Source organism: Malus sylvestris, chromosome 5 (assembly GCF_916048215.2).
Source record: "Malus sylvestris chromosome 5, drMalSylv7.2, whole genome shotgun sequence".
Classification (NCBI taxonomy): domain Eukaryota; kingdom Viridiplantae; phylum Streptophyta; class Magnoliopsida; order Rosales; family Rosaceae; genus Malus; species Malus sylvestris.
Window position 1 is genome coordinate 19,340,015 of NC_062264.1, and position 15,819 is coordinate 19,355,833.

The window sequence follows — 15,819 nt, forward strand, 5'->3', positions numbered from 1 at the left end:
AACTTGATCGATTAAAGGATGCAAGAAGATGAAGGGTTTAGATCGTTGATATTATATTTAAAGTTTTACAGTTAGTAAAAATATTGCTTGATGTTTATAAAGTTTCTACAAACTATATGACATCAACTCATATTTCAGTTAATCGTAAATATCGAAATGTGATATCAAAGATCTGAACCGTTCATCTTCTTACATCTGCCAGATGATCATGTTTTCAAAAAAGAAAATTTTAAAAATGAAATTCAGTAAGAAGAATAAAGCGTAAATGACAATAGACAGTTAAATATAAATTTAAGGTTTATGAATTATAGTGTTGGATTTCGAAGCTGATCCTTTCATGAAAGTTGTAAAGTTTGTCACTATGAGTGATTGTATATTGTTTTTTTTACATTTTTTACACTTCTACATAATTATTATTAATTTTATTAATTTTACCCTCAAATAAAAAACATTATTCAAGAAGGTTTGGAGAATTTTAAAAATCTAAACGATAATGCAACGTGGATGAATAATGATGAATCACGAGTGTTTATATATTCTTTCACATTTTTCATATGTGTACAGTGTATGTATGTCTTCTTAGTTCTTGCCTATACAAATACTGTATTAGTTTATTTTAATTTTGGACAACAACATGTTAAGTAAAATTTATCCTAGTAATGATAATAAGAAACTCTCATAATAAAAATAAATAATGACAAAAACTTTTTTTTTAAAACTTATATAGAATAATAATACAAAACTATATGTTTAATATAGAATATATTGTATATATTAATATGGCTATTGTATTTTATAATAAATCTTTTAGTAATTAAACTTTAAAATTATCAAAATAAATTTTTTCTTAACGGGTCGAAACGGGCTACCCACGTGTTACCCGCGTGTATACCCATTATTAACGGGTCACCCGATAATGACCTGGTAAGTTATCGTGTTGACCCGAAAACCGTTATTTTCATGTCGTTTTCGTGTTGTGTCAGAAATTGCCGGGTCTAGTTAGTCGTTGATTGTAAAGAGTTTTTATAAGATTTTTTTATTAGCATCCTACAAAATGTTGAATACATTTCATTTTAAAATTTAATATTAAATGATTTATCCCTATTATGTAATGACAATTTCGACCTTATTAGGTTTTTTTAAAAAAAAACAAGAAATTTCTAAAAACACCCTAAATCACTTTTAGAGCAACTCCAGCGGATGCTGGTTGCTCGGGCGACAGGGGAGGAGAAAGGGCCTGAGGGCCGGTGGGAGCAGCTCCAGCAGGGAAGGGCCCGAGTGAGGGTGGGAGCCCGAGCGAAGGGGGGGTGGGGAGTCGACGGGCCTGTGGCCCGAGTGCTTTGGAATTTTTTATTTTTTTTGTTTGTGTCAGAGAGAGAGAGAGAGAGAGAGAGAGAGGGTTTTTTATTATTTAAACAAACAAAAAAAACTATTATTTTGATTGCTTATTGACAGGAGGGAGGGTTCCAAGGGTGGAGATGTAAATGGCAATTACTGTTCATTAATGGTAGTTACTATTCATTTAAGGCAGTTACTGTTTAATAGGGTGGATTGAATAGTGGATTGCCAGGGGGAAGGGCTCCATGGGTGGAATTGCTCTTAATGTATTAGTTACCTTCTTCAACTATCAAAACCCCTTACTCTCCATTGTTGAACAAAACCCTAACCAAGCTATGAGCATTGTTTAAGCTATCTGCATTATTTTATTCCCTGATTTTGATTTCAAAGGAGATTAGTCCCAAATATATGCTTGTGATTTCCCAGAAACTATATTACCCAAGCCCTATAATAATAGGGCTTCTCTAATATTAAGCCTAATATTTATTTTCAATTCCTAGAAAACCATATTACCTAAATGCATCTCTCTTAGGTCTCTTAGGAACTTCTCTAATAATATGCATTTTTTTCTTTTCTTGGTACCTCATTGTTTTCAATGGTGAATTACTGCAATATAACTCTTTTTGGTGCCGAGCTTGGGATTATTCTCGGCCCATTGACATTGATCTAGAATTTTCTTGTGGACCGTCCAGTTAAGGCTAGTTGAATCCTATTGCAAAGGGAATTGGTTTAGATAAGAGTGAAGTAGTCGAAACCTAGTGCAACTTGGAGTCGTAAGGTTAAGGATGCTGGGAATTAGGTGATGAATCTGGTTTGTTTAAAAGTTTGGTCCAGAGTCCTATTAGAGTTAGGATTGGCCGAGACCTAATTAGATTACATTGAGGAGTTCTAATCTGAATATGATTCTAGCTCGGCCATGAGGGGGTTGGCTACTATAAATAGAGAAGGGAGTGCATTATCTAAGCCCTCCAATTTAACACACAAATTACCCTACACAAAGCTTCTCAACAACCTTTGAGATTTTATCTTTCTCCCCTTTCTCCTGCCAACAAATCTTCAATTTGGATAAACAACACTGTGAAGGCAACCAGCAACATCTTTAGTTTGGATAAACAACATTGGAGTCGTAGAATCAGCCGATCAAGGAGCACCTTCAGTTTGGATAAATAGCACTGCTTCGAGACCGACTGGTTATTTATCCAAGTCTCGGTCGACAAGGATTTTTGAGTTCTTGTTGGTAGAGGTCATCTTATTAGCCTTCTTAGTGAAGTGCGGTGTTACAGGTTACTAGGCTTGGCACGTTAAACGCTGAGTTGTTTTATGATTGGATATTCACAAGTATCTTTTAGAGTTTGGCATTCTGACGGTCAAACCACATTCACCATCAAGACATACATCTCTTTTGAGTATTTGTGTCCATATAGTTTGGTATCAGTTTGGCATGCTTATATCCTCACGAATATAATCACCGTGACTGAACCTGGTGCCAACAATCCATGAACTTCGCAAGACTAGCAGCCTTGTCTTCAGACTCTAGAACCCAAAGGCTGAGATGTGTTCCTTCATTGGCCGCAATCGCAAGATTAAGAAGTCAGCAACGCGCTCATTGCAATATCAACATTTTACTCCTTGGTCGAGCTTGGCCGTCGAGTTGTCACGCCTCGTACATAACCGAAGAACGTAGTTAGCTCATTAGTTACTCGGCATGCGCGCCACATATGCTTGGTAGTTTTTAAGGTCAACAAACTCATTTAATTTAAGGGTGAATTATTGCAATTACCCATTCCATTCAATTGGCACCTTTCAAGTGTCTGTTTTCTTCTCTCTCCACATACAGCACGCAAGATGTTAGGGTTTTTTCCTTCAAAAAAAGATTTGAAGAATGTGGGGTGTATAGAAAATGTACAGTGTATGTAGAAAATATAAGGTGTATGTTGAGAAGGTGGGATGTGAGGGTATTATGGGGAAGTATGTGGGGTTTATTAAGATAATTTTTAATTAAAAAAGCAAATGTGAGGTGTATTAAGTATGTGGAGTTTATTCAACAACGAGTGATGTGTTAATATAATAAGCCTTTTTATAATTAATTAACGGTTAAACACCACTTATCGCGTGGACAGTTGTTCTAAGTATGAACACGCGGTTTAAGGCCACTTGCATTTGTGTCTATCAGAAGAGGTCCTTGTAAGACTCAAATTCAAGAAAAGAAATTTACCTACCACGTTTGTTTGTTTTGGCTTTGTGATTAATTCACTTCCCTATAATGTGGTGTCACATAGGGTATACCTACCACCATATTATAAAAGAAATTTACATAGTGCCATCGGATTAATTGCCACATATATTGTATTATAAATTTGTGGTAGGAGTCGTATGACTAGCATATAATTCATGCGGACGAAGAGTTAGACTGCATAGGATATAACAACCACTATGTTATACTAGAAAATTATTGCACCCCTTCAATTCCCTCTTAATTGTGGCCCTTTATTCTCCTTTTATTTGTTCGATTCAACATTTGGAAAGAAAGAAGAGGAGCTGTTAAGGAGGTAAGCGAGCGCGTGCAAAAATCATTTTCCTTAGGTTAGTAGTGGGAACAAATAAAGCCAGGGTAAAAAGAATGTCCACCTTTGAGTTTTGGGGGATCTTGCCGTCTAACTCAAGCTGTGGAAGCTCAAGTCAGGCATTTTGTGTGAAATTGTAAATTATAACCGAAACTCCGCCAGAGACCGATGCTCTCCGTAAAATTCTTATTCATACCAGCACTAACAAGTTTATTTTACAACCAGAAGCACCTATGACAGACACTCCGTAAGAGACTACTAACCACCTTCTAACCCATATAGCCAGCCGAGGCTGGCACTCATTACACGGCATATCACATGTACCTCTACAATAGCAAAACAAATGAACTGTATCTTTTACTCAAGTAAAGAATCAGCTCTACCAGCCACTGGATCTCATCCAACAGTTGCGACGCATGCAGGTTCAATTAGTACGTCCACAGTCCCGCACAGGAGAGCAAACGAAGATGGGATGGGCAAAATGTGATGTACCGGTAGACCAAACTGATGGTAGAGATGTTCGCGTTTTTGCACCTTTGCAGATGCTTTCCTAGGACATAAGAGTTGTTCACATGCATGCGTAGCTTACAAATAAGGTACATACATACATCAACCTCCCATATTATTGGTTGGGCAAGGCTGCTGACCATCAAGGTGTTCCTTGGCATAGTCACTGGATGCTAGCATGTTGACCTGCAATGTTGCATGCAGAAAACCTTAGTGTCTCACGTGATGACGTTTTTCAATAACATAAATATACAGAAGCATAAGTCCTATACCTTGACAATTTCGGACCTCGAGCTTGGACGCATATATGTTCCCAAGATGCTCATGTTGAATTCCTGGGTGCAAGATATTTTTGGGAAAAAAATATTTAGGTTAATAATGGAGGAACATTAATCCTTGGCATCACTTGGATATTTGAAAAAAAACTACGTTAAACATAATGTAGCCTGCACACTGCTAGAGGATTCTTTTGAGGTGAGCAAGACATAACAGTGTTGTTCTTTACAAGTTTACGACTTTATCATTGTGGCATGATTTGAAAAGGCAACCGAGACTACAGCACAAATTAAGCTGACCCGTATATAGAACTGTTGAAGTCTTCGATAATTTATTGCTAATCAGAATATTCGTTTCCGTCCAAAAAATAAAAAGGAAGATAGTTACAGCATGAGAATTCTGTAACCTGTTAAAGTGTAAAAGGGAAACGCTAAAATTCATGAAATCTCTATATGTTTACAAGAAAAATAAAGTTGTATGAAAAAAAATAACTATAAGTCTAAGTACTCTAGTAATCACTTATGAAGAGTGTCTCCTATTTCTTAACCTTTTCCCCCCTTTTAGGGGTTAAGTGGGAGGGGTTATTTTAAGAAATTAACCCACTATCTCATCTAACAATAGTATGAATGTTTACAACTCTACTCGATTGACCAAAAAAGTGGATACCAGTAGTAAGAATGAAACTCACTCTGAAAGGATCTCCCCTTAACGATTGCACAAACATAGAACTTCCAGATCCTCCTCGTCCCTGCATAAAAACTGAAATTTGTATCATTGTTTTCTTCAAAGTAACTAGTGTCTAGTGGAATTCACCATTAGTAGATGAAAATACTTCTTCAAATCCTTTTCCCCTACCCCTTTTGAATTTTATTCCCTTTTTCCTCCTTTCGATACTCTCAAGTTCAAGGCATTACCTTTCACTGTATTTTTGGTTTCTTTCATCTCCTATTTTCATATTCCTTATTATTGAGAACGAATCGTAACGCTTATTTTTGCCAATGATAATGATAACTTGCAACTTCAATCAAATACAAGGTGAAGCACTGCCAACAACAGTAGAGTTTGGCATCATACGTAGAAAGAACATTATCCTATTTCACTAGATGGTATTTGAACATGCATATCTGACAAAGAAACATTGTTTCCTGGTACTTTAAATTAGAAATCAGTACCTCCAAAGATATATCCCTCAGCCGCCTCCCAGTTTGAGCACAACATATGCGGACTACATGCTCATCACAACTCCCGCTGATGATATAATCCCTTCCATTCATGTAATAGGATCGGGTGTAATTCTGAGAGCTTCCTGTAGAGGCTATCTCAAAATTCAAGTGAAGTCTCCCATCAACTGCCAGAAGTTGTCGAACCTGAGATCATCAACAAGGTAATCAGTATGCTAATATGTCTGGAAGAACAAGTGAACCATAACAAAATAACAATGAACAAAATATACCAAAAAAGGAAAAATAGCTTAAGCTTTCAACAGTAACGCCTCCTACATATCCCACAATCTACAACTAACCTGACTGAGTGCACCAACTTGATGGTAACATCAATTTCCTAATAAGAGACCTTACTACAAAATTCGAGTGAAATAATAACAAAATAGAAAGAAAAAAATACATCTAAAAACTTTATAGGAAAAGAAAAAAAACATGCCATTTTAACAATTGAACATTTTACTTTCCACCATTTTTACCCTGGAAGCATCAAATCTTACCAATCGAACCAAGTTTGATTCTTAATCAGGTATCCAACATCACTTCTAGATCAACGCCAATGGTCAAAGAAAACACATTGACAGCCCAAATTTATATAGTAATGAACAAATCAAAAAGTTACCTTATTGTCAACAGCTGACACTAGAAGATAATGATCATCTGGAGAAAAGCAAACCATCACATTACCCCTAGGGCTTGAAGAAGTATAGCAAGGATGTATTGGCTTCTGTCTTAGATCCCACATCTTGACATCCTTATCAAATGAAGAAGTCGCAAAAAGAGATGGGGAATGGTTTGCAAACTTCAGTACATTAATATGCTCCCGATGCATATCAGTAAACACCTGTAAGCGTCTTCCACTACTTATGTCATACAAAGAAACATCTCTTGAGTATCCACTAGCAAGAAATAGTTCGTCCGTGGAGTTAACATGAACAGAAGTCAACTGGTCAAACTCGTCAAAAGTCACAGAACCAGCACTATGGTAGACGCCCCTTACCATTGATCGTGTATGATGGATATCATATAATTTCAATGAACCGTTATCTGACCCAGCTATTAGCTGACATTCAACGAGGAAAAATGTAAGGCAGAATTATTATTTGCCAAATCAGGAGATAGATAGACGTCTAATCTTTACAACATGATGCAGTAATTTTAAATTCAAATTAACAATCTAAAAGGACATAAAATTGAATGTAGACATAAAAATCAGGCTCACTATCAACTTTGGAGCAATCTTGTACCCATACTGTGGTTATATGCATGTCCGATTGTCCATCAAATACCATATCTTATATTTCTACCTACACCTACAACCTGGCCAAGTTCTTAAGTTAAAGAAATTCCTTTAGAACGTAGACCTATTATATGACAAATCAAATCCCACATACTCCATTCAGTTGTCATGAATGCTGTTACCAGCCATTGTGTTTTGAACACTTTTCAGGCCAATTAAACCGCATACAATGAGAAAAACAAAACAATCAAAGAATGATGCAGCATTCTGGGATTGATAGGTGCAACAATCTCCAAAGAAGGAAAAAGAACTTCAACTGTTAATTATATATTAAGAATAATAAATCATGACTTTGCACACCTTAGAGGGATACTTCTTGAGCCAACAGAGTCCCAGGACACTATTCATTGCTCCTGATGATGGGATATAACTGACAATTTTTTCATTCTCATGGTTGACTACAACTACTTCACCATCTAATGTTCCAAAGACCATTAGACTAGAGTCAGATGGATGATACTCAAACTGCCTAGGGCGAAAGCTCCTACTTTCACCTCCCAAGTTACTGCCTGAAACCGATAGCGGGTGCAAGAAAGGCCAGGCAGAAGATCCCATTTTAGCGGCACAAAGAGACCTTGTATAGAAGTGTTGAGATTTTCCATAGAGATTTGATGATTTCTGACCAGGACTTTGCACATGAGTTTGGCTTGCTCTTATTTCACGCTTCTGTAACATGTGGACAACATTCTCTTTATGCTTCCTCTGATAAGGTAGATTCTCAAAACACTCTGAAAATTTAATCCTCGCCCTTTCCTGATCAATCTTTCCAATAGGCAAGTTATCCAAACTTCTCAAATGAGGTAATGAGGCTATTATGTACTCTCTATAATGTTTCTCAAAACATATTGGTGAAGCATGATAAGAAATATATTTCAATTCAATGTCTCCAATATGCCTTGTGAAGGTACCTTGCAAGGACTCCTCTTCATTTTGGTTCTGTGAGTCATCAAAAGAAGCATGTCAAACAAAGTAGAAATTTGATTATCATGAATACAGAAGAAAGGGTTGGATGACAAAGATGACTACAAAATTACAACATTTTATAGTAGAACAATCATGCTTAGTAATTATCTTTATATGAAAGACAGCAATTGGACCTCAAAAGCTTAATTTGTTAGGCAACAGGCCAACAACGGATATCAAGCTAACTTGCACCCTCATGTGCAACCCCGTGTTGCAACTTAAAAAGGTCGTACCCAGTGCACAAGGCTCCCGCTTTACGCAGGGTCTGGGAGAGGTGAATGTCGGCTAGCCTTACCCCCATTTATGGAGAGGCTGCTCCCAAGTCTCGAACCCGAGACCAACCGCTCATGGGCGAAGGCACTTGCCATCGTGTTGCAACTTAGCATGAAGAAAAATAAATACATAAAGGTGCAGTTCCCCCATGCACCTTGAAAATTAATAAATAGAAGGGGAATGGGACTTGGAGGTTTCAAACACATGGAGATCTGATAATCTGATTCCACGTGAGGCAACCATTGACCCCAAAAGCTGAGGCTGTTAGAGAATGGGAATACAAAGCATATCAAGCTTACTATTACGGAGAATTGTAATAATACTATAATAATATACTAGGACGACAATTTCAATAGGATTTGGAAAGGTAGTTGCCTGCTCCATTATACTGTTGTTGTTGCTTGCTCCATAGTAAGATAATCTACTTAAAAATTCCCACTTAGAACACTCAACACATAATCAAATGCAAAGACCAATGTTATTACCTCATTTTGCGGATCGGCCTGTCTATTCCACCCTGAGAAAACATTTGATAATAGCCCTGCAGAACCATGTTCTTGCAGGGGATTCGGTGAGTCCAGTTCACTATCATCTGATGAATCTTCAACCATGTTTTGTTCATCATCATTTACACCCATATTACCCACTACAAACAAATTCCGTAGCACCTCTTCAATGCTTGAATTGTAATCGGTTGGTTCCCCAACACACATGGACGGTCGCCCACCATAATGAACACTATTTGGCAGATTGGAATCAGTTTTGTCATCAGGCTTCCCACTAGATGATGCAGAAAAAGGGCCAACATTATTGCAGCCCAACCAATTCTGAAATCGAAGTTCAACCAAAGAAGGGAGTTTAGAAAGTACGGCGATGGTTGTCCAGAGATTTGAAATTCTTGTCTCACACAGAGAAAGACACTTTAGGTTGGGCATGCAAGTAAAACAATCCTCCTGAAAACTAGTGAGCTTAGTACTAAAATCAAGGTTAAGGGTGTGTATCCGCATGAACTCCCCCATCATGTTGAGCTTCCGAAAATGCGACGACCTCAAGTTTAAAACTTGGCATGTTAGACCTCTCTGAGAAAGATCCCTAAGAATTAAACTTGAATTAGTGATAGCAAACAATTTACGTAGGAAAATCAATTTGATTTACAGATATACATTTCTCTATAAAATATATTTCTCTCAGAAAATAAATAATAAACATGACTCTACACTACTCAATACACATAAAGAAGGCAATGTGCCTACAATAACCTAAAATTCATTATAAAGGAATACTGAACAACTTAATAGAAAAAACCAGGTCTGAAACATATATTTTGACATTCCAAATTTAAGCAGATTCTTTATTGTAAAACTTTGATAATATAACTCAGTTTTGTCAATAAAATTCAATTCGCAAATTTCTGTGAAATTCCTAACCATTCCAATATTAGGATGCATAATGGCTACAAGATGGTATAGATAGCTAACAATCACCTACTAATTTGCCAATACGTTTGGTTGTGATCCACTCAGTATTATAGTCGTATGGAAACAAAGACACAATACACATGTACAACAAGTATCCCTCCTCATCATTGCCTCTCGCATAATAGTCCTCTTATTAAGCTACTACTATGACAGTGAGTGTTGTACCAGATAAGATGTCGGATAATTTAGAATAAAACAATCAACACAAAACCAATTAAAACCAGTTCCACTCTATACCTCGAGAAATTCTTTCCAAATGACAAATCATAGAGATCCACAACTCGAAGCTTTTGATTAATAGCGCGCATCAACAACAGAGCATATTTTCCATCCAGAACATACAATGATTTATTGCATATGTCAACTGCTTCAACCTCTGAATCATCAAGCTCCATGCATAAATCAAGAAGTGGCGGGAAATCAGTATCCTTAAGGTGGTCTAATGAAATCTCCAAGCTACATACTTCCTGGCAATATTTTTTAACCTTAGCCTGAATAGTAAACAGATCAGATTAAGAATAGTACTATAACTATTTCAGACCACCACTATTAACGATTTTGGTGTAAATAATATGCATTATAAATTTTAAATGCAAGTAATGTTGATCATTACTATTCAATTGAACAGCCCAATATAACGGATTAAGCTACAAAGGAGCAAGCTACGTGGATTTGAACTCAATATCTATTACTTTATACTCTTAAGAAATATCCCACTCCGCAAATTCGTGCTTGTTGTTTCCCTTTCGTGCCCATGGCATGGTTTACGGTCCTATTTTTTGACAAGCATAAGGCATGTCATGTCGTTTTTTGGTCATCTTAAACACGAATGCTGATGTCGCTTTGCCCATCTAAACTCTAACAAATACAATGAACACATTCATTTTAATGAATAAGAGAAATTCCTAGTTCTACAAAGCCACAACTACTTTCAACCAGAATTTCATTAACAAATGGATCAAGAGAATTAAACCTTAAAACTAATTAATAAATTCATCATTAAAATAAAAATTGGGAGACCATTCATCGCTGACCTTGAAGAGAATGGACAGAATTGCAGGATTTGGTAGGACACAGTGCCTCCTGCAAGAATTAATATACCTAAAGCACCAAAAAAAAAAATCAAATCAAATATTATCTAATTAAAATATTAACATTAAAAATAAAAATTACAGCAGAAACAAGTCCAGACATTGTAATTCATACAAGTTGAACTACTAAACCGCAAATAATCATCCAAAATTTCACACTATTTTGACAAAGAAAAAGTAGGAAGAAGAATCGATTGAAAGGAAGATGACCTTTCTTTCAAAACTTGGACGTCGATTGCCATGGCGACTGAGCTTTGCAATTACCGACTAACCATGGAGGGATTTTCTGATCGTTTCCTGCGCAGGTGAGGTGCGTTTCAGACACTGATGACGCGGGTGTTGGGAAGTTGGATAGCTTACGGGCTTTCTTTAGCTTTCGATGGATAAGGCCCATCTCCTTTGTAAAATATACCATGGGCCATGGGCCGTAAGTTTTGAAGCCCATTTAGGCCTAGTTGGATGATTTCAATTTGTTATTTAATGCAGCCTTGTCCGACTAAAACGTCGTCACCATTTTTGGTACTAGTAGTTTTTAAACAAGGATGTCATTGCTGAGGCTTACTGAATCAAAACTAGTACAGAATAACGTTTCAACTTGTACTTTTTGATACCAACTATATATTTGCATTCAACATTCTGTTTGTCCAGCCGAGACATTTTTATCTTTTTTTTATAAGCGATATCTAAAGGTTTGTTTAAAAAAAAAAAAAGTTACACTAAGGGGAGGATGGAAGAATGTTTAAACTCAAAATGCAGTGTAAAAAGAAAAACCGTAGCTATTTACTATGGCAATTCATCACCAATTTGTATGAGAAACACCTCCACAAATAATCACTTGATTTGATTCAAAGGAGCCTCTCATGAATGATAATTAATGTAATTGGCGAAATACTTTGCTATATTTCTGCATGCTACCATTTTTTGCAGCAAAGTTTATAAAAAAGATTAGTCTTGCCAAGCTTCGTGTTCGTTAAGCTATGTTTATTAAACAAGGAAGATTCAAACTTTAAGTTGAGTTTATAACTTGTTGGGTTCATGATGGCTTCAGTTATTTCGATCAAATGCAGACACATATTTATATGCCATGTCCTTTGAAAAAATAATGTGAACCCAAGACACTTTTAGTAGTTCACTATTACGAAAAGAAGTACCACTAAACTAGAAACTAGTTAATTCTTAGAGTAAAGCAAGTCTTGCAATTAGTGGCACGTGTCCATGTTTTCAGCTTGGAAATGGGATACGTTGTGAGTTGGAGTTACATAAATAATCAATCTAGTGAGTACATTTGAATATATATATATATCCATCTTTGCTATTGTTATAAATTATGGATCAAATGCAATTGATTATCTTGTATCATATAAGCGACGACCATAATGATTTACGCACACTTTTATTTCTTATACACAATATATTTATTCTTATCTTTGATTTTTCTTTGATTTATTCAATCTAATAAGCATAAATAAATAAAGTATGCATGCGTAAAAATTTGTCCCTTGAATACAAATTAAACGGATTGTGATTGTCCTCTCATGTTTTCCCTTCATCCCACGTCTAATGTCAGATAAACTCATAAGCCGTCGATACTTTGTTATTGATGATTTCAAAAAAAAAAAAAAAATTATAGTGCAAATAATTTCTGTACCTTTCTGACCTAATCAATTCCTACTAGTGGACAGTGACATGCAATATATAGTCCCATATGCAAAAGAAAAGAAAAAAGTGTCAAAGAAAACGGCCTAAGCCCTCATATGTACACGCTGCCCACAATTGGCTAATTTTCTGAAACAAGAAAAAGAAAGAAAGCATATTTGACAGACCCAACTCAACAAAAAGATGCCCCTCCCCATATCTCTTGCATCTCAATTCCCACTACTTTTCAAGTGCATGTTGGCTGCTCTCCATCTTCTTCAAAGGAAAAAAAAGCATAAAAGTTGAGCTTGCCATCACAAACAATGACCATGCAATCACTATTTAAAACCGTCGCGGTGGCCTCATGTTCCAATCAAATAATGTCATACATAAATTTCTAGCTAAATGACATTGTATTAATAAATCGTAAAGACACATAACAATGAATTATTTTATAAGAGTTGATCTCTTCTTTCGTACACAACACACATTTCTTTTTTTGCTTAAATTAGGACTGCACGTGCCTTTGAAACGTAAGGAGGAAGGCTGTTGCCTGTTAGTGACATAAGAAGAAAAAGGAATCATGGTTTGGGACCCGAAGACGAAAGAAGAAGACCAGCATGCCTTTTAATCTTGTTATTTTCAATTTTTAACTATCATATGCTACTGCTAGGCTGATTAGTAACTAACACATGCAAAAGAACGTGGCTTCCTGTGCAGGTCTAAACGATGAAACAAGTGAAAACTTCATAAATCTAATCATAAACAATAAAAATAGCCATTATCATGAATGAACTAGAGAAGCTTATGAGTTTATTATAGTGGTTGAACGCAACTAATATGTGAGTAGCATTCAAACGCTAACCATTTAGTAGATTGAAACGGCCCTAACAACTCGATTAGACACACTTGTTTTGTTGGGATTATATATATTTCATCATTTAACCTAAAAAAATAAGCAATTTGAATCATGAGATAATCAGTGGCAAAACCATTAATCATACCTCAAAGTGTCCTATAGTATACAAGTTAAAATAATTTTTTTAGACGAAAGAAATGCTCGCGACGCGTACAACTTTTTTGAGTCCAGTCGATTTATGTTGAGTTTTGTCAATGAGATATTTCATTGAGCACTTGTTGACTTGTTGACACTATCAAATCATACTATCACGGCATGTTGAGTTTCACCTACAAAGAAGGTATCTAATCGAATACTTGGTGGGCACTAATGGGTCTTGTACCATAATGCAATAATACTTTCGGGAGACCTTCCAATCCATTTTTCCGTTTCCCGTAGGGTCCCAGAACCCAACTAGTCCCTGAATGAATCCGCCCACCGAGATAACACTATAAAGGGGACCTAAACAAGTGATTATCATTGTATTAATCTACTATATAGTTATATCCTATGTTGTATATTAATTAAGCAAACGTAGATTATGTTAGAATATTTTGTTTACATACTATATTTTGAAGCTGCAACTTTGGACGATAAGATCATATGTCGAATCGGGTATGGTGTGCATTAGAAATATATAAACCGGAAAAATGACTAAGAATAAAGTAGAGAATGATGAGAAAACTCTGTTCATTGCATTATTATTATATTCATGTGCAAAGAAGATGGCTGTGTTTACAAGGAACAACAATTTTGTCTGCTGCATGCAAATTGCAGCTCCCTTTTTACCACAAATAAATAGAATAAGCCCCAACTGAACCCATGATCTTTCAGTTCTCATTCCAATGGCCCGCAGTTTAATTGCATTAATTTCTTTATATATATTATTTTTTAGGGTTTGAGATATTTTTGTGGGATGGATGGATCATCAATCATGGGACTTTTAGGGTTTGAGATATTTTTGTGGGATGGATGGATCATCAATCATGGGACTGGAACAGAGAAAAAGATTATTAGAGCAATTAGAGTCCAAAAGTATAAAATCTGAGGTATAAAATCAGCATCACACATGAGATGCCACCATATACCCAAACACAATCCGATAATGCAGATCTAGTGAGAGCTGAGTCTGTCTTGTCATTCTCGTCCATCTTTTCTCCATATCTTCAACAATTTTAATCTCTCTCGCTATATCTATCCAAATCAAGCAAAAACATGATTGCTAAAACAATGTATGGATGGCAAATTCATGCATGTCACGTGGATTAACAAATGCCTTATAATTTAGTAAATAAGAACATTTTTTAAAGAATACTCTAAAAATGAGTTTTAATATATGAGTGGACTGACTCAATTACTAGAGTGATGTGGTTTCGCATGTTTCATCACTTCTCTGTTCATTTTCAATACTAATTGTGAAACACCATGAGCAGCAGGATGTTGAGGTCCAGAATTTGAAGTGAAAATTTTTATTCGCCCGTTACGGAGGTTCTCGCCAACACCTATGTTCCCCAAGGGGCACCAGTGTAGATTGATGAAATCCTACCAGAAGTTTCTTAGCTATACCGGCCTTTAATGGACGATGCTTTTCGGACAAGAGAACTTCATCTATGGTTAATCCAAGTCGGAAGTCCTCAACAGGCAATGGTACTCACCTCATCACTAAATATATATCATACGGTGAGCGAATCAAGTCATTTTAGAACGACTCTAGTACTCAAATACAAATGATATTGTAAGAGAAGTTAGTAAACTTTTGTTAGGGGACTTTTAGGTCGAGGTGGACTTGGGCTTTGAGAACGTCCTCTTGTCTCCCTTAGTGCGGATTCGTAACAAGTCTCGGGATATCTCAAAAGAGATAGCTCATCTTAGGAAATATCCCAGTAACATCAATAGCTCGATGATAACATAAAAGATCAAGATAATGACTTGCTCAAGTGAAGCGTGGTGTGGAAGTTAGAAGATTATCAGTTTACATGAGAGAAAAGGTTGTCATGGCTGCATGGCATTCTTAGCTGCATGTTTTGGGCTTTCCTAGGGTGATAGCAAGGCTTCTAATGGTTGAGATGTTTGATAGAAGGCTGTGGACATTGCTAAGGTTGCATGAATGGTGATGCTTGAGGCTTGGAGTAAGCTTCTGAACTAAAATGGAACTCTCTAAGCTTCTTCCTAGGTGGTTCTATCTTATTGCATTTTCTCTATTTCTCCATCTGTGTTCATCCTCTCTATTGGCTTATCTCCCTCTTTATGTAGGTGAATGGTTTTTCTCTAGGCTT

General features: G+C 36.3%; 2 protein-coding genes across 3 annotated transcripts in view; one reads left to right on the forward strand and one right to left on the reverse strand.

Annotated features, from left to right (window-relative positions):
• The window catches only part of LOC126622124 (uncharacterized), a 56,852-nt gene that overhangs the window by 9,544 nt on the left and 31,489 nt on the right, over nt 1–15,819 (forward strand). The gene's annotated exons all lie outside the window — the stretch shown is intronic.
• LOC126622123 (protein DWD HYPERSENSITIVE TO UV-B 1-like) lies at nt 4,075–11,371 on the reverse strand. 2 transcript variants are annotated; one of them, XM_050290777.1, is made up of 10 exons: nt 11,221–11,371; nt 10,954–11,020; nt 10,157–10,410; nt 8,927–9,533; nt 7,506–8,141; nt 6,528–6,968; nt 5,858–6,052; nt 5,374–5,433; nt 4,682–4,744; nt 4,075–4,595 (listed from the first exon to the last, which is right to left on the reverse strand). In XM_050290777.1, the coding sequence occupies exons 1-10, from the start codon at nt 11,250–11,252 to the stop codon at nt 4,512–4,514; spliced, it is 2,439 nt and encodes an 812-aa protein (XP_050146734.1). In that variant the 5' UTR covers nt 11,253–11,371; the 3' UTR covers nt 4,075–4,511. The 2 variants fall into 2 exon arrangements, 1 of the variants encoding a protein (XP_050146734.1); XR_007623340.1 differs by having other exon boundaries at nt 4,510–4,595; nt 5,374–5,444.

What these genes read in the sequence shown, in the direction of transcription:
- LOC126622123 (XM_050290777.1), bottom strand. Translation starts at nt 11,252, where the DNA reads ATGGCAATCGACGTCCAAGTTTTGAAAGAAAG. An exon ending in GTCCAAGTTTTGAAAGAAAG is followed by an intron (nt 11,021 to 11,220) that starts GTCATCTTCCTT and finishes TTGGTGCTTTAG; the next exon opens with GTATATTAATTCTTGCAGGA. An exon ending in CGAGGTCCGAAATTGTCAAG is followed by an intron (nt 4,596 to 4,681) that starts GTATAGGACTTA and finishes GCAACATTGCAG; the next exon opens with GTCAACATGCTAGCATCCAG.